Source organism: Phodopus roborovskii, unplaced genomic scaffold (genome assembly GCF_943737965.1).
Source record: "Phodopus roborovskii unplaced genomic scaffold, PHOROB, whole genome shotgun sequence".
In the NCBI taxonomy this organism is placed as follows: Eukaryota; Metazoa; Chordata; class Mammalia; order Rodentia; family Cricetidae; genus Phodopus; species Phodopus roborovskii.
Window position 1 is genome coordinate 10,396,531 of NW_026126515.1, and position 27,999 is coordinate 10,424,529.

At 37.1% G+C, this 27,999-nt stretch overlaps 1 protein-coding gene across 23 annotated transcripts in view; it reads left to right on the forward strand.

The window, feature by feature from the left end:
- The window catches only part of Nrxn3 (neurexin 3), a 1,441,261-nt gene that overhangs the window by 1,280,326 nt on the left and 132,936 nt on the right, over window positions 1–27,999 (forward strand). For all 23 annotated transcript variants that reach the window (XR_007835231.1, XR_007835232.1, XM_051196126.1 and 20 more), the window contains one exon: window positions 43–214. Coding sequence is in view for 21 of the 23 variants with exons in the window: in XM_051196126.1 (XP_051052083.1) it covers window positions 43–214 (172 nt within the window). In the remaining 2 variants the exon portion in view is untranslated. The remainder of the gene's footprint in view (window positions 1–42; window positions 215–27,999) is intronic.

A 27,999-nucleotide genomic window follows, 5' to 3' on the forward strand; every position in this document is an offset into this window, starting at 1 on the left:
GTAGTCAGTGACAATCATGACCTTTGTGTTACTTTATTACAGGAACAAGGGAAAATTGGAGTTGTCTTCAATATTGGCACAGTTGACATCTCCATCAAAGAAGAGAGAACCCCTGTCAATGACGGAAAATACCACGTGGTGCGCTTCACCAGGAATGGTGGCAATGCCACACTTCAGGTGGACAACTGGCCAGTGAATGAACATTATCCTACAGGTAACATCTTCTCTTTTGGCCTCCCCAAATCACCTCTGATACTTATGATACCCATAACATCTTTTCTCATGGCTGTTATCAATTAATAGGCAAAGCACACATCTATAGCATCTATATCTTTGTCTGAGAAAGAAAGTTATTTCTTTAGGAATAGAGCAGAGTAGGCTGCTTCTGGAGACTTATTGACTATGCACTGAATGTTTTAGTTTGCACACCTTAGACCAATGCCGCCTGACTGGTTCATACTGAATATAAATATTATAAGGTTACTAGTGGAAGAACAAGGAACATCATCCTCGTTCTGGGAAATTGTTGATGATCACAAGATAATGGATGTAATATCTGGTCTAGCTGGTGCTATGTTGTTAGGTGTGATTGCAGGGACAGATGGCAAAAGGTGGGAGAAAGAATATACCAGCAAGTTTATTAAACTTGAATTCATGAGCATTCACTCAGGGGAGCACTGAGTAAAACCTAGGATAGAGTTTTTTATTTATTTATTTGATTTGCCAAGTGATTTTTTTCCCTCACTCACACTGAGCCTGTGTTGCTCTTTAGAGACTGGTCCCAGCAGTGATTTTCCTAGCAAGCATGCTGCCACAGGAGACAGAGGGGCTAATCATGCATTTGGATTTCACAGTCCTGGAGTGTGCAACAGCTAACTCCCAGAGCCAGATGGCGAATTAAGGGCAGGGACAGAGAAGGTTGGCTTCTTTAAAGGAACTCATTCAAATAGTCCCTTACGAGACTCTCTCATCTCTCAAGTCTCCTACTAAGAGTCCTCAGCACTGGCCATAAAAGCACCAAAATAATAAGGGAAAATATCCAGCAAGGGGCTTTTACTCCATAATTGCATTGCAACGTAATGGACAGATGACAGAAAATAGCTTAGGAGATTGCACTTTTCACTGATATGAACAAGATGCATGTCTAAACTCACAATCTGATGCTCCAAATTCCCCAATTTTTGTCTGTTTCCTCTCACTTCTTCAACAATGAGATGAGCACACTGATAATGAAGCTTAAATTACATTTTCAGGATTCTGGGCATTTCAGTTAATAATTATCATGCATGAAAGAAATATTCACAGTAAAGTTGTGGCCCAAGATACTTCTCTCGATAGCTTAAAGGCAACGATTGAGTTTTCATGCTTTAAATCAGTGTTACAATTTAAAAGCCAATCAATAGTGTGCACTGCTTGGTTCTTTATTTTAATATTCAGATTCCCACTATTCCTGGTTTAAGAATTGTGGAAGCATGTCCCCCAAGGCACTGAAGCAATACATATGCTAATTAATCAATTACCTGATCTACTCATATGTATCTCATCCTGGATTTTCCCCCAAACAGCCAGGTCAGCAAGAGAACTTTCTCTCTCTCTCTCTCTCTCTCTCTCTCTCTCTCTCTCTCTCTCTCTCTCACACACACACACACACACACACACACACACGCACGCACATAACCTCATGAGGTTATCTTTGAGCATCTGAAGGAAGCCAGATAGATGTGTTAGAAGTAACTGTAAATTTTTGTCAATATCCACATCCCCTGGACACCAGTAGACTTTATTTTCAAGTGTTTCTTTCTTAACCCCTTGGGGGATATGATAGTGATTAGAGGAGGGAAGAGAAAGAGAAATGCCAGAGACTTTAAATGCTGTTGATTTACTTGCTCATAGGAAAAAAATATCCATCTCCTGTTTCCACTAAGTATCATTGGCACTAAAATTGCTATTGTATGGTTTGTTGTATTTCTGCTAAGAACTTCAAAGATCTCTCTGTTGATGTTAACCACTAGCTCAGATCCAATGGAGAATCCACAAATGTGTTGCCAGCAATGAGAAAGCATTGGGGTGGTCATTTAAAAGCCACAGATACCTAAGAATACCAGGTGTTGTGAACCTCTTCCTTTGTGTTATTAGTTCTAAATTATGGATTGCCTCCTAAAGTCTTTCAGAGCAGAATAAACTTTCTTTAATGACAATGCTTTTCCTGTCGACTATTGTCATCATTGCTAATTTTCATTTAGTTGTAATAAATGTTATTACTGTTGGTCAGGATAGAGCTTTGCAGTTTGAAATATGTGCCTTAGAGCCACCTGATAAGTTGAGAACATTTTTTTTTATCAGTTGTATGTCTCAGGTAGCTGGATTAAGATCTTGAAATGCCCTAAATATTGACATATTTGGTGCCTTTATCCACATATAATTCAAGGTACAATAACACTGAGCCATAAAATAAGTATAAGAATTTTTAAAAGTTCTGAATTTTCTCCTCTGATGATTACTTCAACATTGGGAATGGATCAGATTCCTTCTTCAAAACTTCTTATTTATTTTCCTTGTGTTTGTTTTGGTCCTTTAGGCAAGTGCCATTTTCCCTTGCTGGCAATCTAGTTCCAGACTTTCCATAAGGCACCGAGGCTCAACAACCTACTGGTTTCCAGTACTGATGATGAAGATGTAATAATACTTTGAAAGTTGTATGCAGGTTCAGTGAGAGAAATGTATGTACAGTGCTCACCAAAAGGCTAGTTAATCATGTAAGCACACAATAAATGTTACCTATATTTTCAGGTGTGCTCACTTTACACATGGCTCATTTTGACTATTTGCTAGCCTATGAGTTGAATAAACTAGATATTTCTATTCTTCAGATCAAATCAAAACCAACACTCAAGCATGTTCTACTGCTAGCCTAAGATTAGAAAGGAACAGAAGGACCAATTCAAGACCAGGTTATCCTCTTGCCAATTAGATCCTGTTCCTACTTGTGCCTCCACAGTAATGGGGAGATATGTCCCTAGATTAATTTTTTTTTCTTTAAAAGCATATTGTATTTCAAAAGCCTTCCAAGGCTTCCTGAGAGTCCCTTGACCTTGAACATCTAATGAGATTGAAAAAAAGAATCCACTTAAATAAACTTAAATAATAACCACCTCAACATTAAAAAGTTTACTTTCTTTTAAACTTGGCACCACAATGGTCTCTGTGTCTTATTAAACAGCAAATCCACCAACATAGCTATTCTTAACACAATTTCTACAAAAAATAAAATAAAACAACAACAATAAAAACAAACGAAGAAAATGTCCTCTTTTTCCCAAAACCATTATGTTGTATTTGAAACAGCAAATGATTAGAAGCCATAAAGAACTTTACATTCAGGAGTATCTTGCCATAAAGGTCATTTAAGAAAAAAAAACAGATAGTAAGACAAATGGGACCAAGTTGTTCCCATCATGACAAAGAGTTGCTCTCACCAGGCAATAAGAACAATGTGTATTTTAAGGAGACAGTTCCTTAATATAGAGTAGCTTCCAACAAAGATTCACTGTAGTTGCCTCATTCTGCGGACACATTCTTGGGCGTCACTCCTGCCCAGCACATCCAAATGGGTCAGCTGCACAACAGGATGAATGGGTCATCTCTTGAATCTTTACACAGTCATTTATAGGAGTTTCCTTGGCTTTACTGACACATCCTACTGTAAAACATTAAGAACCCAGCTGGGCACAGAGCATGCCGCCCTGGTTCTTTGTGAATCAGTGAGTATCCAAAATGGAAATAGTTCCATGGCAATTGGGATCATCTAACACTTGATTCTGGGAGATAAAACTCAAAAGTGACTTCTTTCTTTGAACCTTAAAATAGAAAGGCTAAGGAAGGGTACAGGGAAATAAAAAGAGAACCATCTCAGAGCTATCATCCATACACTGAAAAATATGCCTTATAAAGTATCTGATTGCTTCCTCTACAAAATGCTATGGTAAGGACGAGGGAGAGGAGGTGAAAGGTGAGTTGAACATGGTAAATTAATTTTAACCATATCCCTGGGCCCCCTGTGAGGCCGAGCTGGATAGGATTATTCAAGATTCACTCTTAATTGTGAGTGGGTAGCCATTATGCCTCCAGGGCTATCAGGATTCTGGTCATGGTACCCTAAAAGCTTTTCAGGCCCTTTGAGAAATGATGCTTGAAATGCATAGGATCCCCATCTTCCCACCCAAGAATTTGTTAAGGAGAGATAGGCCTTATAGATTTTCTTCTGTGATCTTGCATGTCAACTCAACTGAGGTACTCTTGACTGAATTTTTTTTATTATCATTCGGCTAGCCAGTTTTCTTTTACTCTCTTGAAATACCTCAGGCAATTAACTAATACAGGGGAAAAAAGTATGCTTAGGCTCATAGGTGTGGATGTTATATTCAATATCTGAAGCAATTAACTTTACCTGAAGTGAATTATTTATAAGTGAGGAAAATTTGCTTTGGTTCACAATTTTTAGTATACAAATGAGTAGACTCATTTCTTCTGAATCTCTGGTGAAGAAGTTTTATCTCACTATCCAGAAAACAGAAAAGATAAACGTTGGTCTAAAGCCCATCCAAAAGGACACACTTCTCATAAGTATTTGTACAGCAGCTTCTGATAATGCCATTCAGGAAACCATACCTTTAGCATGGAGAGCTTTGAGGATTCATTCATCCAAACCACAGCAAACTCTAAGAGACTTAACAACCTGTCCAGTGCCTCAACAGCATAAAGACAGAATCAAAATTCCTACCTGATCCTCACACCTCAAACATCCTGCTCATTGTACTTTTTCTGAATTCCTATTTTATTGATAACTGCACTGTTTTGGTGATATATAAATAAAACACTTTCTGAAACATATATCCATGTCTGAAACAATTTCAATAGTAATGTTCTGAACCTTGGTACTATTTAACTTTTGGGCTAAATGACTCTGTCATGTATTGTGATTAGTGCAGTGGGATGCTCTCAGGAGCATCATAAGATGTTGAATAGCATCTGTGATTTCTGCCCACAGTGTGCCAGTAGCAGGTTTCCACAGTGTCAAATGTCTTCACTTCAGAGTAAAATCATCCATGACTAAAAGTGATTAAATTAATAGTGGTGTCTTTAAAATGTATTTCAATTACTTGCCATCCTGTTGTAGCTTAGACAATATGCTGGGAGATTAAAGATTTTGCACATATGCACAACTTGGAAGAGTTAAAAATGAAGACTATAAATAAGCTCTCCATAAGATACTGAAATTTCTTAGGCTTTAGGTTTTCATTAATTTCTAGCCAGGGGGTTTTCTTGCAGACATGCAAGGCCTTGCCAGATTGGAAGCATGCATTAAAGCAATCTTCATCTCTCTGTTCACTCATCCATTTAGTGTTTTGTTCCTTTCAGTTCAACAGGAGGCAGGCATAGATAGTGAAATCCTACAAAAGGAATAAAACGAACAAACAAATCAAGAAGGAAAGCTGTATTTGAACTTGGATTCAAAACTAGAGATTAAAGAGCAACTAGAGAAAAGCTCATTTAATTAATGTGTTTGAACATGCTTTGTTACATTTAAAAAAAATTCTCTCATAAGTAAATTCCTCAAACAGGCACAACCTATATCAATGGATCAATCAAACCAATGCTTTCTAAACATTTTACTGCCGAATATGCTTCCCACACTTTGGGGGACTGAATTAAGATCCACAACATTCGTGCTTCTTTTGTCAAATAACTTTCAACTTGCTTCTCTTGGTCTTTCCTGGAAAATGGATCACCTATGTGTATGTTCAAAGGTCAAACTACTCTCTACTTAGTTTCAGATTAAAGTCCCATGCTCAGCCACAAGTGTTACATGGAAATGTGGTCCATGGAGCAGCAGCAATTCATGATGTTCTTTGCATCCATTAAACTGCCAACTTCAGGGTCCATGCCTAAATACTTGACATTTACATTTTACCAAGATTCACAGGTGCTATATGAACATCCAAAAATTGTGACACACTGGGTTGGGAATTGAGAATTTTAGATGCAGTTATGTTTGGTAATCACTGGTGTTAGGAAGCTAAAAACAGTTTTTTCTTCTTCTTTTAGACTTACTATTAGTATTGTTCGATATGACAGCCACTTAGCACATGGAAGGTACTCAGTATATGTAATGGGGCCAGTATTCTTGAGGTTCTGAGGTTTTTATTTTGTTGGGAAATTATTATACCCTGTGAACTAAATACTTTGAATACATTTTTTTCATTTAATTTTCATTCCTCATTAGCTCCTACCAAAGAGTGTAAGATAGAATATACCATGTGCTTTTTCCTGTTTTCTACTAAGTCTCCATTGTGTCACTAATAGAGTAATGAGCATTTGCTTCCATGTAACTTCTAAGAATAACTAATATGCAATTTTATGCAACCAAAGGGACAATAATAATTTGTATTGGAGACTTTTAGAAAGCAAGGGAGGATGGTGATTAAAGGTAAGAGTTCTGGAATCTGACTTATACTTGTAACAGAGGGCCCCTTGCCACTTTACTCCTCTCTTACTAACTTGAGTAAGTTTCCCTTGGTGAGATTTCCTTTTGTGTGCCTCAGGTCCATGGCTGTTTATGTTCTCCCACTAAAAATAAATGGTGGCCCAGATTGACATTTAACTTAGGAAATTTCAAAAGAAGTGCTTCTATAGATGTGCTTCTTAAACAGAAGTGACCGTATACCCTTTATTAATCTGTATACACTGACAACATAACATGATTGTGGAGCAAATTCATCAGCAGCCTTGACCAAGTTAAAAAAAAAAAAAAAAAAAAAAAAGAACAAAATCATGTTATTTTATCCGCAAAATCAAGATTGTAGATCAGGATACTGGTCTAGCTGAATGTTCTTTAACTCCAATTAGGCACTCACGAAAGATAATTGTACTTGAAGCTGTTGCATTAGGATTATGTCTCACTTTATGAACACAGTTGAGTATAATATTTCTTAATATTTATATAATGATTTATTTTACATTCCAGCTGCAGTTTCCCTTCTCTCCTCTCCTCCCAGTCCCTCCCCCAACCACCTCTCTGCTCCTATCCCCATACACTCCTCCTCCATTTCTCTTCAGAGTAAGACTGGCCTCCCAGGGATAGCAACAAAACATGTCATTCCCCTTGTATTGAGGCTTGACAGGGAAACCCAGTATGAGGAATAGAACCTCAAAAATCAGCAAGAGTCAAACACAGCTGCTGCTCCCACCATTAGGAGTCCCACAAGAAGATAGGCTACATGACTGTCCCATATGTGCAGAGGGCCTAGGTCTGTCTCATGCAGGGTCCATGGTTGTCAGTTCAGTCTCTGAGAGTCCCTATGAGCTAAAGTTAGTTGATTCTCTGGTTTTCTTGACATGTGTTTGAACTCTCTGGCTCTTCCAATTCCTCTGGCTCCTTCCTCCTCTTCAAAAGGATTCCCTGGCCTCAGGCTATTGTTTGGCTGTGGGTCATCATTTATGAAGTTTATCTACTAACAGTTGAGCTACATGCCAGTCAATGAGTAGAGCTGAATATCATTAGTCATAATTACACTGACATTTTTCCCCAATCATGTTTGCTTCTATACTAGGTCTGTGACCATCCAGCCTTTGGATTCTAGCTCTCAAGGCACTATCAGGGATGGTCTCACTCATGTGGCATTGGTTTCAAGCTGATCAGTTATTGATTAGCTACTCCCACATTCTCTCTGCCACCCTTACACAAGCACATCTTATAGGTAGGACAGAATGTACATGATAGATTATGTGGCTGGGTTGGTCCCAATGGCTACACTGGAAGTCTTGATAATTTTGTTTGTCTGAAAAAATCTTATGCAATTAAATTTATTCAGAAAGGTAGTGAATTGGGAAGAAAGCAAGTTTCCATCTAGCTTGTTAACCCTTCCCTCAGAAATCATGAAATGTAAGAAGAGACACATGGTGAGGGCTTTGTTGTAAAGAAGTAGAATGGAGTAGATGATGCCCACACCAAATTGCTGACAAGATAATTCCTGCCATTAACTCAATATTCACAGACAAAACAAATCACTTATTTTTGGAATATTCTGCAAGTTGGATGTGGGGTTGGTTTCTACTTTATGGTTAGTAAAGGCCCTGGAGAGTTTAGGTTCACTTTGGTTTTGGAGATGCTGGTACATAACCTGGGTCTTTGTGGCTGGAATGCCCTAGCTTTTATTGGATATTCATACATTCTGGACTTAAATATTCAAGTTGATTTTTTTTTCTGTAAAGGAAATACTTGGAATTATTTTATGAGGTTAAATCTCTAACTACTGCCTAGCCTGGAAATCAGCATTTCTCTGGATACCAGGACATTTGACTTTATCAGTATCACAAGTGGCATTTTTGGAGCTTTGGAGGCCTTTTTCCTTTTATGATACCATTAAATCTCTGACTTCCATATCTAAGCAAGCAAGAGGAGCTTCATAAATGGAAGTCTGTTTTATTGCTTAATGATCTTGCTTGAGGGTTGGGAAGTGGAGGAAAGATGCTTCATATATTTTTCTTTATGTTTTATCAGACAAACCTTTCTCTTCAGTGAATTCCCAGTCACAAGATGAATAGTCATGCATCTTTCAAGTTAAATGCAATTATTACTATCATGCCTAATGCCCCTTCTTGCCTGTAAACACCCCATAGTAGATAAGCATTTCAAGGGAAACCGCAGACGTCTGCTAATGCTAACATTAAGTGTAATCATGCTCAAAACAAAAAGACTGTATATTCACACACACACACACACACACACACACACACACACACACAATTTAGATTTAAAGAAGGACATAATATAGATGCTAAAACAATTGAGATCAAAGGTTAAGGGAGAAAGAATAAATGAATATTTAACATATGGGAATTTGCCCCAAGACATTAAGCTGGTACGTAACTTCAGGTTATTTATACAGGAGTTAAATAACATACCCAACAGAGCTTGTTATAACAATGAAAATGTATATCTTGTAATATGATAGCAATTGCAGTAACTATAGACATTATACAAAATTCATTTGTGAACAGAATGTGCTTTTAGTCTATAGGTTATTCGGAAAAAGAGTAATTTTGCTGCACACTTCTATTGAATTTCATAGGATACACAGCTTAGTCTGGTCCTGACTTATAACATTCTTCATCTTAGTAAGTTGCCATGGGATTTAGAAAAGGTCAAATTTTGTAAATTAAAAGTACATATGATATTTTTAGTTTTAAATTAAATGCTGTAGTCTATTATCTTGATGGTGTAAATAATACAAACTTAAAGATTAATCCTGAATATTATTTGATGATTTTTTTTTCAAAAATTTTGTTTTAAGGAGAGGGTAGTGGGTGTTTATATATGTATACATGTCCTAGTGTACATATATATGAATGTCAAAGGGCAACTTACAATTGTCAGTTTTCCCCTTCTATTATGTGAGGTCCCAGAGTTTGTACTCAATTTGTCAGGCTTGGCAGCAAATACTGTTGCTTCCTGAATCAACTAAGCCATCTTGGTAGTATGAAAATTTCATATATATATATATATATATATATATATATGTGTGTGTGTGTGTGTGTGTGTGTGTGTGTGTGTGTGTGTGTGTATCTTGGGAATATTGGGAATAGTGCTTTAAAGACTGGAGGATCCCATTTATTTTGGGGGAGTTTACAATTATACTTATTTGAAACCATGTGATGTAAAAAATGTTAACATCTTGCTCCATGTGAAGTACTTAGACTAATGCAAATATCATACTTCACATAATGTTCTTCTCAATTCAAACAATCATCTAATGTTGTGTAGCTCTGAAACTAAGTTTAGGTACTAGTAAATGTTGGAGATCCTATTATCTCAGAAGTTACAGTTCAACAGTAAATAAAATTTCTGGGATGTATGATTTAGGATTAATCTTTAATCATGATTATCTGGGTCTATCAACCCAACTATCCCATATGATTTCTTGTCCTTTTTTTTTTTTTTTTTTTTTTTTTTTTGTCTACCTTAGAGTTGGCTGAATTTCATGTTTTCTAATACCAACATAAGGGCTCAGTTTTATTTATAGGAAGTTTTCACATTTATTCACTTCTGTTGAAATTTTGTATAAGGTTTCAAGGACTCTCTAGTTATTGAAAGTCTAGAAATAATATTGAGTTCTTCTATAAAGGATGTATAAATACATACATATATATTTACATACATGTGTATATGTGTATATATTATATCCTTTCTAATTTTATGAAGTATAGAGATTAATTAATGATGGCTTATGCTGTGAGTCACTCAATCGATTATAGTCATATTGCAGCTCATCACAAAAAGGTAAAGACTTTCCAGTCTTCTAAAATGCCTGTCAATACCCCAGCAGGCTACAGAGAGTAGGAAGGAGGTTGGAGGGAAGGAAGCAGTAAGGCAAGGTCAAAGAGGCATTTATAATCTTCAGTTCGTGGAGTTAATTTATATTTGATTGGATTCCTGTTATAGTTAAGTCTGCTGTGTGAGATACAATACTTTTTTGCACATCCTTCTATAAGTCCATAGTGCTTTATGTCAGCCTGGATAATGGGGTTTGTCAAATACCCACACTATTTAAGAAGACTTTGGGATTATATACACAAGAGGACAAAGCCAGTTCAACAGGGATCAAATGCTAAAAAATTACATCAAATACTATGGATGAGATAGTAGTGAGTCATAAAAATATGGATCACTATTTTAAATATCAGAACCATGCAAAAGCCTTTTTTTATCTGGATGTTGCTGTTCCTCTCTCTACCCTCATCTGTAGAAAGGGATTTGAATAGAGGCATCTCTTTAGATGTGTATTTACCTACCATTTAACAACTATTTACTCTGCATCTAACATATGAATCTATGCTAAGCAATGGATACACACCAAAAAATTCAACACAGCTCCATATCTTTGATATTGAAAGAATAACATGTGAACATGAACAGATAGCCATAATACTTCTACTGAGCAATAAAGTGTGACATGTTTCACTGAGTTCTTGACTCAGTCTATATTAGAGAACCAAGAGTTAGGTGCTGTTTTTAATCATCATTTTGCAAAGAGGCACATAGAGTGCTTTTAAGATCAGCTAACTCTGGGCTGGAGAGATGGCTCAGCCGTTAAAGGCTAGGCTCACAACCAAAAACATAAGATCAGCTAACTCTCCCAAGACAAATGAATATGTGAAGAACCAAAACTCAAGACCATGCTTCCTTATCTTGCACCCAGAATTCCACATAGTGAAAGAAGGTGTTATTTATTGTTTCCAGAGTACCAGATAGAGTTGAGCATGTCTAGAGTTTAAGCTGTGCTGTTGGTCCCCTAAAACAATGTCTACAAGCTTTGGCTACCCTTCCTAGCCACACACAGTGTAAACTGTGGCATGAAAATCTGTATGTTTCATACTGGAGGAACTAATAGGTTATTGTTATTACAGCTTTATTGAGATAGAATTAAACTCCCTGTATGTATGATGCATATACAGTTTGATGAGTTTGGACTTCTGATTTATCATAATATTTGATAAATAAACATAGCTGTCATGTATGACTTCACTTAATGAAACTTTTCCATTCTTCCCTACAGAGAAGTATTAATCTCCCTCTTTAACAGAGAAGTGAATGTGAACTTAGTGAGATCGTGTACATTTGCTACAGACACTTTTCCCAAAGTGCCAATTTGGGGGTTTTACAGACTTCTTTTTTCCCACACCCTAAACCTATTTTGTTGCTCCACCTTTCAGTGGGAAACAATTAGGATAGAACTGTTGTGCTCAGTGACAGAGAAGCAATACTGAGGTCAGACTCAGGGTTAGTGAGATAGTCAAATGTATTTATTCATACTTAACAGCAGCAAACAACCCAAAGGTGACTACTGAAGCATTCCATCTGGAATTGTATACAGAGTTCAGATTCTTGCTTGAGAAATGTAAATTTACATTCAAATTTCTGACATTCCATCTTACATTCCAGTGTCTGCAGAGTACTCAGTAATCCCATTATTAAAGATTTTCTAGAAGAATACTTCTGCCCATTGTTTAACTAACTGCCACCCTCTATATGTAATTAAAATAAATTTGTATTCATTCTAATCACAATGAGGTGATGTCGTTTTCATATATTTCCATGGTGAGATCTTCATTGCAAATGCCTCTAAATGTCTAAAAGCAGATTATTCTGGAAAGAGTAAAGGGTTTATTACAATTTATCCTTGAGTAAATGACTTCAGTGAAATGATACTGGCAGAAGGCAACACTGACTCAATATTGATCCTGAAATCATCCTGATAACATTTAGAAAGAGGTTTGATTACTCGCAATTTAGAGATAAAGAAAACCAGTCAAAGCAATTTTGAATAGCAAATACAAGTGTCACTCAGCTAGTTGATGATTGAAGCAATGTTGATTTGAATATACCCAGGGACACCTTGATAGTTTTATTTAGATCAATGACTGAAAACCTTTTCTCTAAATGAACACACAGTAATTTTATAGGCTTTGAAACCTTACACTTAACTGTAATTATTTTATTTATATAACACATTTATAAAACACATTTATGAATCCTGTGTATGTGCAGCTACAAAATAGATTTTATAAAAAAAAAGGCCTTTCCTGCCATCATACAACCCTGTACTTGTATTGCAAACACAATCACAGTTAATATATTTAGGAATGTGCAAAGCAGGCTTCTAATAAAATGTAATATGATTTTACATGGACAAGCTGTAATGAGCCATGTTGAATTGAAGGACCTCTAAAAGAGATCATGTATATTTTGAAGGCTACATTTTTCCTTGTATTGATGCAGATGTCTGATTTTGGACTTTGTTTATTTACTTAAAGATGAGGGACCAAGATAATCTAGTAGATGAGTTAAATCCCCAGATACATCATACTATACATAGTGCAATAGTGCTGCTATACAGAGAAACAGAATTGATAATGGAGTTAATTTCGATAAAGGACTGGGGAGACACCGACATTGGGAAGAAAATGCACTTGCATATATTTAAAGACATCAGATACAATAAATAGAGAAAACAAACACACAATAATAAATACCACCACCACTAACAAAAAAATAAACAATATATAACAAAAATCAAATACACTTTCTACCTTAACGTCAAAGGCGTTCCTGAGTTCATTTGTATTGTATCATACCTTGCTTAGAGCCACATAAGAAGATAACAATGGGAAACATTATTTCTCAAGTTCTATTACTGCCATTGTGTTAGTGCAAGTTCTATTAACCCCAGTAGACTATTCTCCCTCTCCTTTGACAAGCTACAAACTCTTTTATTGAATTCATAGACTCTCATTCAGCCCTAGCCACCTTTCCAAATTCCTCCCCCTGCAAGGTGGCAGACACACCTAACATCTGTCTTTTCTGTGATCCACTCCTTCCCTACCTATTTGAATTTTTAAAAATATTGCCTTCATTTTCTTGCCATCCGTTGTCTGTCCTGATGCTGATGTCTTTTGTTGGAGTCATGAGAGCTATCTTTACATAAGGTTCATCCTACTTCCTGCCATGAAGTTTCTGGGATTTTAGAATCTAGTTCACTATTATCAAAGGAACAATACAACAAACAAGCTATGAATTTTATTGAAGTGTTTAAAATAAACTAAAAAATTCAGTTTGATCCATATCTTCCTGCTTCTCCTCATCTCTCATTATTAGAACTATCATTCTATTCCTTGTTTCTATGCATTGTCTTTTCTTTATGTAGATCTTGCATATAAGTGAGATCAAGTAGTATTTTCCTTGCAAAATAGCAAAGTAGTTATGAAGGAAGAGTAAACATAGAAGTCTAAGGTACAACACAGAGACCATCATTATAGAATTGAATACATTCCCAATGTACCAAAACTAATAGGTGATCTTATAAAGAAGAAAGATCACCATATGAGACAGTGGCTGTGTTACTTCATTTGACTGACCTCATTATGTACATCTTTATCATGTTGGGCATTATAAAGACATGCACTAAATTTTAATTCTAAAAATTTAAATCAAGATATATACTGAATTTTATGTACAAATGGGGGCTCCTTTGCATTTCAGTAACTTTGATGTTAACTTCAATAAAATCATCAATCACTGATTAAAGTTTCAAAACCCCAAATAGAAAGCAGACCAACAGAGTTTGCTTTCTATAACTCAACATAGAGAAAATTTTCTTTCAAGTTCTGTTTTATTAACCAAATATAGTAAAAGCCAAAGGACTGTTAAATTACTTCAGAGCTGTCTGTCTACCTGTAGATAATGATATTATAAATCCTGTTAAAGAGTTTCCTTTATAAGCCTTGAATAAGCAAATGTATCTTAAAGCAATAGAAAAATAACAAATATTTTGTTATCAATCACTTAACAATGTAAGGGAAGGGGTTTTTGCTAAAAATGCATTTTATTAAAATAATTTTTTGATCATTAGGTGGTTTTCAGTTGCTCCAAAAGCACAGATTTCCTCAGCTCATCTAGACCCAGTAAAAAATTTTAGAAAAAAATAGAGCATGCATATAAGAGAGTTAGAATATATATATAAAAGCAAATCCAAAAATCTTAAGATAGCCAATGTTTAAAAATATCTACTTTTTTTAACCTGTACAAAATTGTTGACAGTTTTTTTTTTAATAAGTGAAACCCCAAACTGAACTAAAACTGCAATGCCTTTAGATCTTCAAAATGAGTGGCTGACTTTTCCACTGAATTTTCTGGGTGGTTATGGTAGCTAGCACAGGACTGCTGATATGGACGAGTATAAATGCACTCCCAGGATGGGATATATGGTTCTCAAGGAGCCATGAGCTACTCTACAGGAGGCAAAACAACAGAATCCAACAGATTTGCTTCAGTGTGTGACTTTCCCTCTCTCTGACCTCTGGAATTTTGAGCTCTACTAGGCCCATAAAGGGAATTTTGAAATACACTAAATAGAGTTGTTCTTGAAATAAGTCAACTGAACCAAGCAAAGTGCTTTGGCAACACATTTACCATGGGTCCTGGCCAATCTAGATCCCAAACCTTCCAAGAAAACTCTAGTCTCACATTCATTCTCAGCAGTTGACTTCAAGCTATTCTAAACACTTGTTCCAAGCACACCGTCCTCCCTAATCTTTCTGGAGTAAGATGGCAACTTCAGCAGATTCTGATCAGCACAGAAGCCAAAATACAGATAGGATCATATTTCTTCATTATTTATTGTGCAGTTTCTCCATTCCGATCTGCATTTATCACTCTTTACACAGCATCCCTGTGTTAGATGGGGTATTTCCAACTTTGTTCAGGAGCCTAAGCTCTTTCAAGAACTCCAGTAGAACTGAAACAAACCACCAGCACCCCCAAATAGAAACCAAAGCGTGAAACTGCTAAAACTGCATGCTCTTCCTTCATCTGTCACATCTTTCCTAATTACGCCCTCAACTTCCTAATGTTATAAGCGCTCTCTGACAAGACAGCACGGAACATCAATAGATACTGTGTGAACCCGAGAAGGCAAACTGAGTGACTCCAAAGCCTGATTTTAATGTCTTGGATCATTACTGTAAAGATAAAAGCAGGTTTCTGAAAGAGTGAAATTCAAAGGAACCTAGTAATTAGGGTGATAAATATACTAGGTCACCTGGTACATTTCCCTGGTTGGTTCAGAAATTTCTGTACAGCATAGACTAATTTTATTAGTCTAATGTGAAATTTCATAGATGATATAATTTGTCTCTTTTTTCCAACCAAGAGAATAGATCTGTCTGACTGCTTAGGCTTTAATTTCTTTTCAAAGTCTGTTTGATTAGGCATGTCAGTAAAATTATTCAAATTATTTCTTTAAATCATGACTATTTATTTCTTACAACTACTTAGGAAGTGCCAAACTTCTAGAGAATATACAAGAGTAGAGTAAGCTTTGGTTTGGAATATTTTTAGATATGTTTCTTAGATTGCCAAGATTTATTACAGTATATTTAACATTGAAATGGCTGAGAGGGCTGGGTATTAATGTTTTAATGACATTCATAGGTTTCAAATATTATAAAAAACTTAGTGATCATTAAACCTTTAAAGTTATATTATTTAAGTTTGTTGGATTCCAGACACCTATCTCCTGAGATATCAGTGTCATGTCAGTGACTGCCAATGTCGTGCATATTCTTTAGTGCTTAAGATCTGTCAGTAATTAGTGTCATGGGTGTTGCAGATTACAGAAGTAGGTTGATAAAATATTTTACAACACTCACTTTTAATATATCTATATGTTTTATAAGAAACTCTGAGAGTTGAAGAGATGAGTCAGTAGTTAAGAGCATGTACTAGTCTTGCAGAAGATGGGATCTGACACACTCCTTGTACTTGAGTGCACATACACCACCCAATACATGATTAAAGGTATTGGTTTTTACTCTTGTGGGGTTTTTTGTGGTTTTTCACATTATGCATTCTATTCCCACTTATCTCCCTGTCCCCTTGCATCAGCCCTTGCAACCTTCCCCCAAAACAAAACCAAATTTAGAAGAAAAACTCAAAACCAAATGAAACAAAGGAACAAAACGACAACAACAAATAGAAGAATCTTGTGGTAGGAACTGTAGTGTGGAACTTAGAGGAACACAGTTTATCTATCCTTTAGTCTGTTCATCTTTACTTACAAGTGTTCATCGCCATGAGTCAGAGTCATTGGTCTGTCTCGAGGCCTCTGGTTTTTGCTACACCACTAATAATGGGCTCTCACTGGGGCTCCTCTTGGATATCCTGTTGTTCTGTATCATGGAGATCATACTGTTTCTGATCTGTAGGACCATCCCCTTCATGTGCTTCAACAATTAATAGATTTGGTGGGTGTTGGGGTGGGCCAACTCATAGCCCTAGCTCTAGGTCATATTGATATGAGAGGGACTGTGCTGCCACTAGGGCCTTGGTGGTGGCTGGACCCAAGCTGCTATCAAGGGCCATGTCTAGAGCCATGTCCCTGCTGCAGCTGGGGTCTGTGGTGATGTCCATGGCCTGAAGCAGGCTGTGCTGAATTAGCCCTACTACCCTTCACTAGCCCTAAGGATAGTCCTCCTGCTGGATATTGCAGCAGGAGAGCCCCCCACTTCCCCTTTACCCCCTACACTTGGGAAAAATGGCCCTACCCCTTATCATAGGGATGTACCTCACCTGGAAAGCACACTAGAGCTGACCCTGTGTTCTATGGTCAGGGGCACAGGTGAGCCAACCTTAAGGGCATGAGAGCAGGAGATCTGAGTCAGTCCCACTTCACTTGCCATGTGGTAAGAAGGGTAAGGGAAAGATGCCCTCTCCCCAACCTATCACCATCATGGTGGATTAGAGAGCTGACTCTGGGGTCACAAGAGTTGGAGAGCTAGTTCTGTTCCTCACTGGTTGCAGTGCCAACAAAAGGAATCTCTGCTTCACTCTGAGCAGTACAATAGAGATGACCCTGTTGTTGGTTGCAGGTGAGCCAGCCCCAAGGACATGAGGGCAGGAGAACTGACCCTGCCATCCCCTCCTATAAACTCTACAACAATTGGGAGAGAGGGCCCTGCACCTTTTCCGGGCAAAGCAGTAAAAGGAATTGGAGGGATCTGAATCTGAAGATCTAAGAGCAGAACTGACTCCACTCCTTGTTGTATACTACTTTGAGTGAGCTAGCTGAGGCAGTGCTGGAGAGCTTATCCCAGTGTTGAAGCGGAGGGATAGCTAAAGAGATGACTAGCCCAGGTACCAAGGTAAGACATTTTTGAAAAGAAAAATACAAAAAAATACACCCATAACAACTAGTACAGTGGACATTATGACTCATATGCCTTATATGTGTAAATAATTTCTAATTTATTCGCAGCTACTTTCCTAAAATTATTTATAAAATGCCAAAATTTATAATGCTATTCTATGCATCATACTCACAAAAGGAACTGATACTCAAGTCATGATATGATACCCTTCCAATGATGGACAAGTATGTGTCCCTTGAGGTGTCATGCAGAATACTGAACAAAGTTAGTTGGTCTTACTCTTTCTTTAACCCTTTAGTCTTCAGATATTGATCATTTTGATACCTTTCTCTGGAGCCTACCTGTCATTTAGATGCCAAAGTATTGTCATTCTAATACTGACTCTTAATGCCTAGGGAAATACATTTGTAAGGGCTGCTTTATGCTAAACTATATATTTTTAAAGACTGGCAATTAAAGCTTGTTTTTAACAGCTTCAGTTTGAAGATGCAACTTTTTTTTTCTAACATTGGTTTTAAAGGTTTTGTTTTTCATGTCTTGTGTTGGTAGAGAAGGTTAAAGTGAATATTTTGCTATCTAAGTAGACACAGACAATGTCAGACCAGGGACCATTCATAAACTACTGTAACATAAATTGTTTCATTAGTATTGGTTTGAGAAAGTTAGACTTAAGGAAGGGAGCAAAAGTGATGTTTGTTCAGGCAAAGATTATGTGAAGTTTAAATAACACCTGTGGAAACATTAGAATTCACAGCCATCGGTGCCAGGAAGTCACAGCATATCCTACTCTTTTTATTAAAGTGTCCACTCTTCATTCAAATACAGATAGAAAGAGATTAAGGAAATGCTGTCCTTCCTTCTTAGAAGGATGGAGAAGTATCAGTTCTTCTTGACTTCCTGCCATTTTCCAACTACAGCCTCACCTTTCTCTCCTCCCTTCAGGGACTGCATTATTTAGTTTCTCCTTGGGTTTGCTCATTCTTTCTTTGAAAAGGAGTACATTTCTGAAGTTGTGTAGCAAGGATCCAGGTCATTGCTTCCATCCACAGCTCTGGATTCCAAACTTCTTTAACTCCAGAGACAGACAGTGGCTAAGCTGTTTATTGCTCTCTGCAGGTGCTTGATGACAAATTTTGTATCTGAGAGTTCTGTGTTCCCCATATCAAGTAACCAGTCCTTCACAGATTGCCTGACTCCAAAATATTATTTTGTATTTTACGTGTTATTTGGTGTGTTATATTTTTGTGACCTATGTTTTCTTTCTTCTTCCTCTTCCTTTCATTATTCTTTCTTCCCTTCCCTTTCTTCCTTCATCTCCTCCTTCCTTCTTTCTGTCCTTCTTGTGTGAATTCCCTTAGATGGAGCAGGCACATAAGACTCCAACTCACTCCCTCAGTTTTCCTCTACTGCAAAGAAATTAGGAAAGTAATTCTTCTTTTTCGAGTGTATTTATTTACACTTTGGGGAAAATGTTTTCTTCACAGAGTGCCTGTGGCCAGATTACAAGTTATTGCAAACTTTGAGACAAATGTTACAATATATGTAACTGAGGCTATGAGACAGGCCCACCTGATGGGAATTCACTTTGGCAAAGGTTGCTACTGTGCTATACGCATGAATTATTTTCTTAAATTCTCAACTGAGCCAAGGAAAATGATTCACAGTTTTTGAAATGGAAACAAATGTTGGCTTTTGTGGCATGTAAGATCCCTACCCACAGATAGTGGAACCAAGATGTATTCCTGGTGCACAAAAGGACCTTGTGGACACATCTCCCATGGAGGGACACTCCCTTAACCTAGAGACAGGAGAGAAGTCCTAGACCCTACTTCAAATGACTTGACAGATTTACATGAACCCACCTGAATGGCATAGCCCTACATGTGGAATGGGGGTGGGGGATGGGAGGGGAGGGTGGTTATGGTGCATGGGGGGCAGAGTGGGTAAGAGAAAGGGAGGAAGAGAGGGAGGGAGGGAGACAGAACTGGGATCGACATGTAAAATAAAAAATAATAATAAAGTAAAAAAAAAAAAATACAACGGTCTTTTCTCTGATAAGTGTGAGGCATGTTTTGTCGTTTATATGGAGATCATCCTGAAGCACCAACTTCCACTTGTCTGATAAACATTCCAGTTTTTAAAGTGGAAGAAGGGCATAGCCAGAATTGCTGGAGACAAGTACAATTGACTGTCTTTGAACTCTCTTCTCCAATGAGTCCTTCAGGATAGGATCCAATTCACAGTCTTGATAGTTTCATTATTCAGTAGTGAGAACTCAGATGAGGGTATTGAGTGGAAAGAGGATGATTGGGTGGCAACCACTCGCATCTGGTGAAGGAAGAACCTAACCTAACCCTCTTCATTTTGCCATCATATGTTATGGCAGGGAGATGGGCAATCATATATGCCCAAGTACTCTTCATTTTTCACCTCATATTACCAGCAGCTGAGAATGTCCAACAGCCAACCCAGGACTCGAAGTAGAAAGAGACTCAACTGCTTGTAGGAGGAATGACATAGTCCCATTGCAAACGACCTGATGTACAGACATTGCAATGAGCAGTAAGCTACTTTTGAACTGGGCACACTGAAGGAGAAGAAGGGCCCTGAAGGTAGTTATCAGGTTTTCCTGCTGAAATTTCTCCTCTCAACCTTACAGTCTGGTCTCTAAATGAAGTTGGAAACTAGTAACTTTTGCTGAATAATTGCTCACCCCCCCACCTCTCTCTCTTTCCTTCCCTCCCTATCTCCTTTCCTCCCTCCTTCCCTCCCTCCCTCCCTTCCTTTCTCCATCCATCCTAATGGATTATGGGAATTTTATTAGGGTTTTCTGGCAGGAAGAAATACTTTACTACCTGAGCTATCTCCCTAGGTCTATATTTTATCTTTTTTCGGCACTGGTATTTTGAAGTCAATCTTTGCTTCTCATAATGTATCTACTTTTATTTTGGGAGGCGGCTTTTCTTACTTCATCATTTTCTTGGTGTATTTGATCATTTTCCCTTAAATTGAATTAAGCTTTTTTATTTTTAATTAAATAGCCATTTGATTATTTTATCTCTGTATTATTTCTGGATCATTTCAAGTACTTCATCTGAGTTTTGGAGTACTTGTAATAGGTCAGTATCAGTTGTAAAACTTGATTACTATATAGGGTATAGTCTCTGTTGCTGGCTTTCCTTTCATCTTCCTTTCTTTTTAAAGAGACAGCTATATTTTTAAAACAGTCTTCACACTAAATCCAAACTTACTCTAGATATTTCTTTGAATGTAAAACATTGTTGTCTACAGTCATTCTTTGTTTGCAGCCATATCTGTGGTTAATCTGCAGTCTCACAAACAAATCAATTTGAATTAATTTTGCCAAATTGAGTTAACGAAGCATTGTGTGAATTCAATATGCACTAAGATACTGGGTCCCCTGGGGTGACTTATTCACTAGGACTGTTTGAATCTTGGTCCACATGATAATGGCATATATAACTGATGTTTAAATTTTACAGTGATGCATAGCTGTTAATTGTTGCATTCTTCGAAGTCTTAGAACTGCCATAATACTAAACAAATCAGCATAGACATACATCTTTAATTAATATCTCCAAGAGGAGAAGAGGTATTATTCAAAATCTGTACTCTGATGCTCTCCCAGGCTAGTCTGGAGTCCAAACTCCAAAGACGCAGAAATGTGAATAACACCAAATTAGGGAAATTATATTTCACAGATACTCTTTAAGGACTTTCCAACCATATAAAAGTCTTCTTTCAAAGAGTTAGCAAGTTTTTGTAAACTTTCTTGCCAGAAGCTACTTTGTGATTAACTAGGAGGTTGAAGAGATGCCTCAGTGTAACAAACACTCCACTTCCTACATATACAACTGTATGTGTCATTGGAAAATTCCTTCAAACTATAAAGAATAACAACAAGAGAAATAAGAAATCTTAGCCTGAAGTTCCAGTGAAGGTGAGAGAAAGGCAAAGTAAGTTTTTCAAAGAGATCAAATTTCTGTGACTCAGGTAAGCTCCCAAGGGACATAAGGAACCTGTACTCTATTCCCTGATTATGTTCACTTAAAAACAATGAGTAGGGGAAAGTTAGAATAGAAAATAGAACTGGAAAAATGCCCTAAATCTTATATTGTATAAAAAGATGGGTCTCTTAAACTTGGGAGTCATATCCACAAATTGTCATGTTTCATTTGACAAAAAGTAGGTAATATTTAACCACATTTAATAAAGAACCCAATGCTGCTTGAGAGACTAGCACAGGTTCATTTAAGCACATTTTTACAAACTAGTGTCATGCCCTCTGGCTGATTATAGAAAGTGGATAGGCAATGAGAATGTAATAATCTCCTATGCGTAGTGGTGGAAATTCTTCCTGCACTGGACAACACGAGGAAAGCAGTGAGAAAATGCCATTGAGGTCATTCAGTTCCCTAGTAACTTTCAAGTTTTGCTATGTAGAAATCACTCCACTTTATTTGGGAGAAACCACAAATAATAAAAGTAGCATTCATTACCATATGGTGTCTACACGTCAGGCTTTGGGAACAGATTAGGCAGATGGCTCTCACTCAAGCATCTGATCAATTGTAGTCAGATTTGCCCTGGGACACCGGTCCTCTAGAGACTTACTTCTGTGTGGGAGGTCGATTGTGCTACTGATCACTCACACTCAAAAGCATAGGGAGCTTGTTAATTTTATTTCCTGACTGTTTCTTCCTCACTCCCTCAATTCTTTACCTTGGCCACCTCTTTATAAACTTTGAGTGGCCTTGTGAAAATGACATCTCTGTCACAATCCCAGTAAGGACAGGAGTGTCTCAGCACTGTTTACAAGCTTAAGTTCTAAGTTCAACACTGTTGCTTCTACCGTGTCCCACTCTTGTGTGTGTACATGCATGGAATTTTGTCATCGGCTCATTTTATATTTACTGACAACAAACACTGTCTTTGTAATACCAGAATTTTTTTTATATATATAACATAATTCTTTATTGGTTCTTTGGGAATTTCACATCATGCACCCCAATCCCACTAACCTACCAGTCCCTCCATATCCTCCACTCACCCCGACAGCACCCCTCAAGCCACCTCTCCAATCAATTAAAGACAAAACAAACAGAAACCCACCTCACCCCTCTATCTTTTCCGCCTCTCCAACACCTCTTCTTCAACCTAGTGGCATCGGTAGCTGTGGTGCATCATGCAGTGTAGCCCTTTGTGCAATCAACCCCACCTGAAAATATTCACTGTAATGGGTAACTAATGTGGTTTCAGGTTCCTGACCTCTAGCACATAATCATCACTGCGCCCTCACCAAAGCTCCTCTCTGATATCCTGCTACAGCCCCCAAGTTATTGATAGTCTACGGCTATGGTTCTGTAGAAGCAGTCCCTTAACATGCTCCATCTTCTCTCCCAGAGGACTCAGGTTCAATTCCAGGCACCCATATAACACCTGACAATTGTCTGTAACATGAGGTCCAAGGAATTTGACACCCTCACACAGATATACATGCAGGCAAAACACCAATGACCATAAAAGTCCTTAAAAAAGAATAATGTCTTTAATTTAGCTTAAGTTTTGAAAATCAAGCAACAAATTGCAATGAATTTGTAGACTTGATAATGCCACACTGGAATCTTCTCACTTTGCAAAGATTTTCAATGACTAAAATAAATATACAAAAGATAGGCTTATTAAATTTTGCTGATGACACAAAGCTAAGATAGATACCTCCAACAAAACCACAAAAGAAATCCAGACATAAACATTTACTTATCAGGTTTGAAGGCTGTTATGAAACAAAAAGAGAATAAATTTATTGGGATGTAATTAAAGTCCTGCTTTGAAGTTCACACTTGCATCGCATGAATGGAAACAGACTAATATTTATGGGAGACAAATCAACTGGGAGCTGTCTTCGGTTTCAGTTGGTAATAAAGCACATGTTAAATAGTGGTTGCTTAGACAAATAATGCACACCTGTACCCTAACCATGTCATGTATGGATGATTTATGATGTGGAAGCAATGACATTAGACCCTGGAAGGAATATGCTGCTGGTACTAGACTTAAAGTAGTTCAACTTACATTTTTTGTTTAATTTTATGATGGTGTGAAAGCAATATGCATGCTTTGAGTATTGATCATTTTGTAGACTAGAAATGGATGGCAATATACTCTGTCTTTGTGGAAGAGGCATCGATGGTACTTCCACTTAGATATATAATAATTTAGGGGGAATAATACATACTCTGGAGTATGTAGATTAGCTACATTATATATATTTTAAACTTTCAATTGCTTTTTGACTTATAATGTGCTTATTGTAATATAACACCATCATAAATAGAGCTGTGTCTGTATTCACTCTTAGGCAAGGGCTTTAAGTCAGTTTGATTTTCAATGTTCCCAAAGACTTTATATTAAATGTTTGGTAATCAAGATATTTACATTAGAGGCAGGGGAACCATTAAGAGGATCTATAGCAAGATAAATCCTGAGGGAAAAGCATAATGCCAGACAAATGAGAATAGTTGATCTGAAATTATACCATAGAACCATAGTATATAAAAACAGCATGGCACTTAAACAAAAACAGACATGCATCCCCAAAGAATAGGATGGAAGACCCACAATTATACCCATGCAGTTATAGCCACTTGACTTTTGACAAAAATCCCAGAAGCACACACTGGAAAAAGAAAAAGAAACATCTTCAACAAATGGTGTTGGTAAAATTTGATATCCACATATGGAAAATGAAATTCATTCCTCATCACTCAACAGACACTAAAATCAACTCCAAGTGAATCAAAGACCTCCATATGGAAGGAGGAATTCTGAAAGTTCATATATTAAAACATGTAAGGACTAATAGGAGCTTTGTGAATAGGACTCTATGCACTCAGTAACAAACACCAACAATAAACAAATATGACGGTGATAATCTAATGGACAATCCTCACATCACTGAAAGCACAGCTTGAATGGGACTATGACTGGAATCTCTAGATTCCCTCGTTTTGTTTCCTGGCTAATAATGGGAGCAGTTTTGCTTCTCCATGTACTCTTGATATCTCTCCAGAACCACAAAGCAAATGTCATCATCTAATTTTAAGTTGCAATCTCTAAAATGATGAGCCAAAATATACCTTCTCCATTTATTAATAACCTCAGGCACTACATTATAGTGGTAGAAAACTAAGAAATATTTGAAAGTCCTCTACTTGTAAGGCTCAGTGATACCATTATAACTAAACAGAAGTACATGGCATGAATTTTATAATATTACAGATATAAATGTTTGCATAACATTATTTTTTAAATTGTATTTTATTTTTAATTGAGTATGTATGTGTGGGCATTCATGAGAGCATATAATCATATGCGTACAGCTATCAATGCAGGCCAGAAGACTGTATCAGATCCCCTGGAGCTTGAGTTATAGGCTATTCATTGTAAGCAGGGGGAATATATGTGCTGTGTACCACTCTCAGGACTTTTGTAAGAGCAAAAAACTTACTTAAAGCCATCTCTCCATGACGACATTCTTTTTCCTGAGTATTTATACTTTTCTATATGGTACCCAGTAAAATTGTTCTCCCAATACTCCCATCTATACACAAGTCCATTTGCATTAACAGAATTTCTAAATCAAATATTCTAGCATTCAGGCTTTGAGAGCATGGTTTGTTGTCATATCCTCTGGACAATAATGGGGAGAAGAGAGTAGATAGGAAGAAAAGAAGCCAACAAGACAAAAGAGAGACAAGGTATTTATGTAGAAGGCAGACACACAGGAGTGCATGGGTCATGAAGATGAATAAAGCCAAAGATAACACTGTAGCTTTTGCCACAAGGAAGTCTCCAGTGGTAAGAGGAAAAAAAGGAGCTGAAGTTGGAATCTCGAAGGATCATATGGCAATTGGTTGATGGATGCATGATAAAACTTTATTTTGACAAGGAAATGTAGAAATGTTCTGCACTAAAATTTATATAGGAAAGTAATTTTTATTAAATTCACTATCTCTTTTCAGTTTAACACTTCAGAGTCTGGTACTCATTTGAAACAACAGAAATGAAGTCCTATATCTAGGATTTGTCTGGTGCACACCTTGATAATTGCTTTATTCTTGAAACAATTCCATATTATAGCTAATAAAGCAATAACACTTTACATGTAAGGAAACTGAAATTTAAAAATGTGGTAATACACAAGTTTTCTAGAAAGCAGATATAAAAATCTAGAGAGTCCACTAGCATACTCTCAGTGTGTATTTCATAATTATCACAGAAGGGAAGAGTGAGGAAAGCAAGTATTACAGCAAGCTTATGTTTCATTAATTTATAATATGTCAGTTTTGTGACTGGCTCTTAAATAAGAAGTTAATGCTACAAAATCTGACAATACTGAAAAAAAAAAAAAAAAGCTCTATTCAAATTCCTTCAGAACATTCTCTGACTATAGGAGGAAATGAAGATGTTGTAATTGCCTGGACTTCATTTTGTTAATCCAAGATAGATTCAAAATTCTCGTGATGAATTCATAAAGTAGGGACAGACTTTAGAAAAAAATGAGCTTCAGGCTGACAGTTAAGAATGGAGAAAAGACAAGAAGTGATGATATATATCCTAGTCATTGCATTATATTTCTTCAGATCATAATAGTCCAATAAAAGTAGCTCCTTGATTTATTTTTAGGATATGAAAGAATCATTTGATGGTAACATATGTGCATGAAAAACTTGTTTTCAGACAGCAACAGATGGCAAGGAATAAGGACAGGCCACTTGGGTAGCTAGAAAGAGTAACACCTTTGCCTGAATATCTCAACTTCTTTTGTAAAGGAAGAAAGTGACATGAAATATTCAGAAGTGAGCACTGTCAGTCGCATCAGCATCTACATAGTTGATCCACGTGGCTATCTGAGAGGTAATTCTCTACAGCTGAAAGTACTAGTAGAGTGGATGTACAAAAAAACCCCTTAGTTAATAATGCCCACGTGTTCTGGGTCTTTAAATTCCCCTCTTCCATCGAACCAGTTTTCTGTCTTAAGAGATTAATTTCTATGTCTAGGCAAACTAAAGGATCAAGGCTCACAACATACAAATAGTTCCTTTCCTGCAGCCTAAAGGTGTGTCATGAGGATTAATGAGATGGTGTTTATAATTGCATTCTGAGCTCTTTGGTTGAAAGGCACTTTATAAAATATAAGATATTAGCTCTTTGTTGAAGTCCATCCATCCCTCACAAGTGACTGAACATTTTAGATGCCCTTTGGGCACTACACTTACCATTCTGACTCTTAGAAAGCCGTTTTGGGAAAACTCCAGGAATGTGGCCAGAGCCACACTCGCAGAGTTCCCTGGTACAGTTTTTTCAGTGTTATATGTTTGCTTTGAAACTCACAAAGTGTTCCTTCGGGACACAGGCATGGTAAGAACCTGTGAAGTGCCCTATGACTTGAGCTACCAGCATTGATTTTCTTTGCCACCAGCTGTAATCCATACCCTGTTTCCAACCATTCATTAGCCTAGAATTGTCATTTCTTTAGTGTTGACAGAGCAATAAAGAAAACTTGTCTTTCCTCATTCCAGAGCTCAAAGCAAAATGCAAAAGTACCTTTGGCATTAATTTCATGCAGGTTAATGTTGTTACAGTTATCCCCATTAGCATGGCTTAACTGCTTGACAACACTTCAGATGGTATTAATAGTCTACTTGCAGAAAAGAATTTTCTGCCAGTCTGGTGCAAATTACCAGAACCTTTAAGATGTTCTTCCTCAACTCAGTGGTACTATATCATCATTACCTGCGGCTGGACCAAGGAATCATATTTGTCAGTGCCTGAATTACTCTTTTAGTTTTAGCAGTTTTAGAAAACCACTTTGCTTTGGAAATGGAGTTAGCTGAATATATTTTAGAAAATACAGAAATATAAACAGCATCAGCTGGATATTCAGAGGGATATTTAGAATGTTTTTGCTTGTTTTAGGACCGATTTTTCATTGTGGGGCCAAATGAGATATAGTGTTTGTTTGAATGATAACTGACATGGGTTGAACAACATGGAAACAAAGCCTGGAACCAGTGTGCTTCCTTTGAGCCATAGGGGAGTTAAGTTATATTAATATTACTCTCACAAATAAATTCCATATATCAGTGATTGTGTATGTTTTAAACCCTGTTACTCAGCATTAAGTCCTATGGTGAACTGAGACAGGAAGTG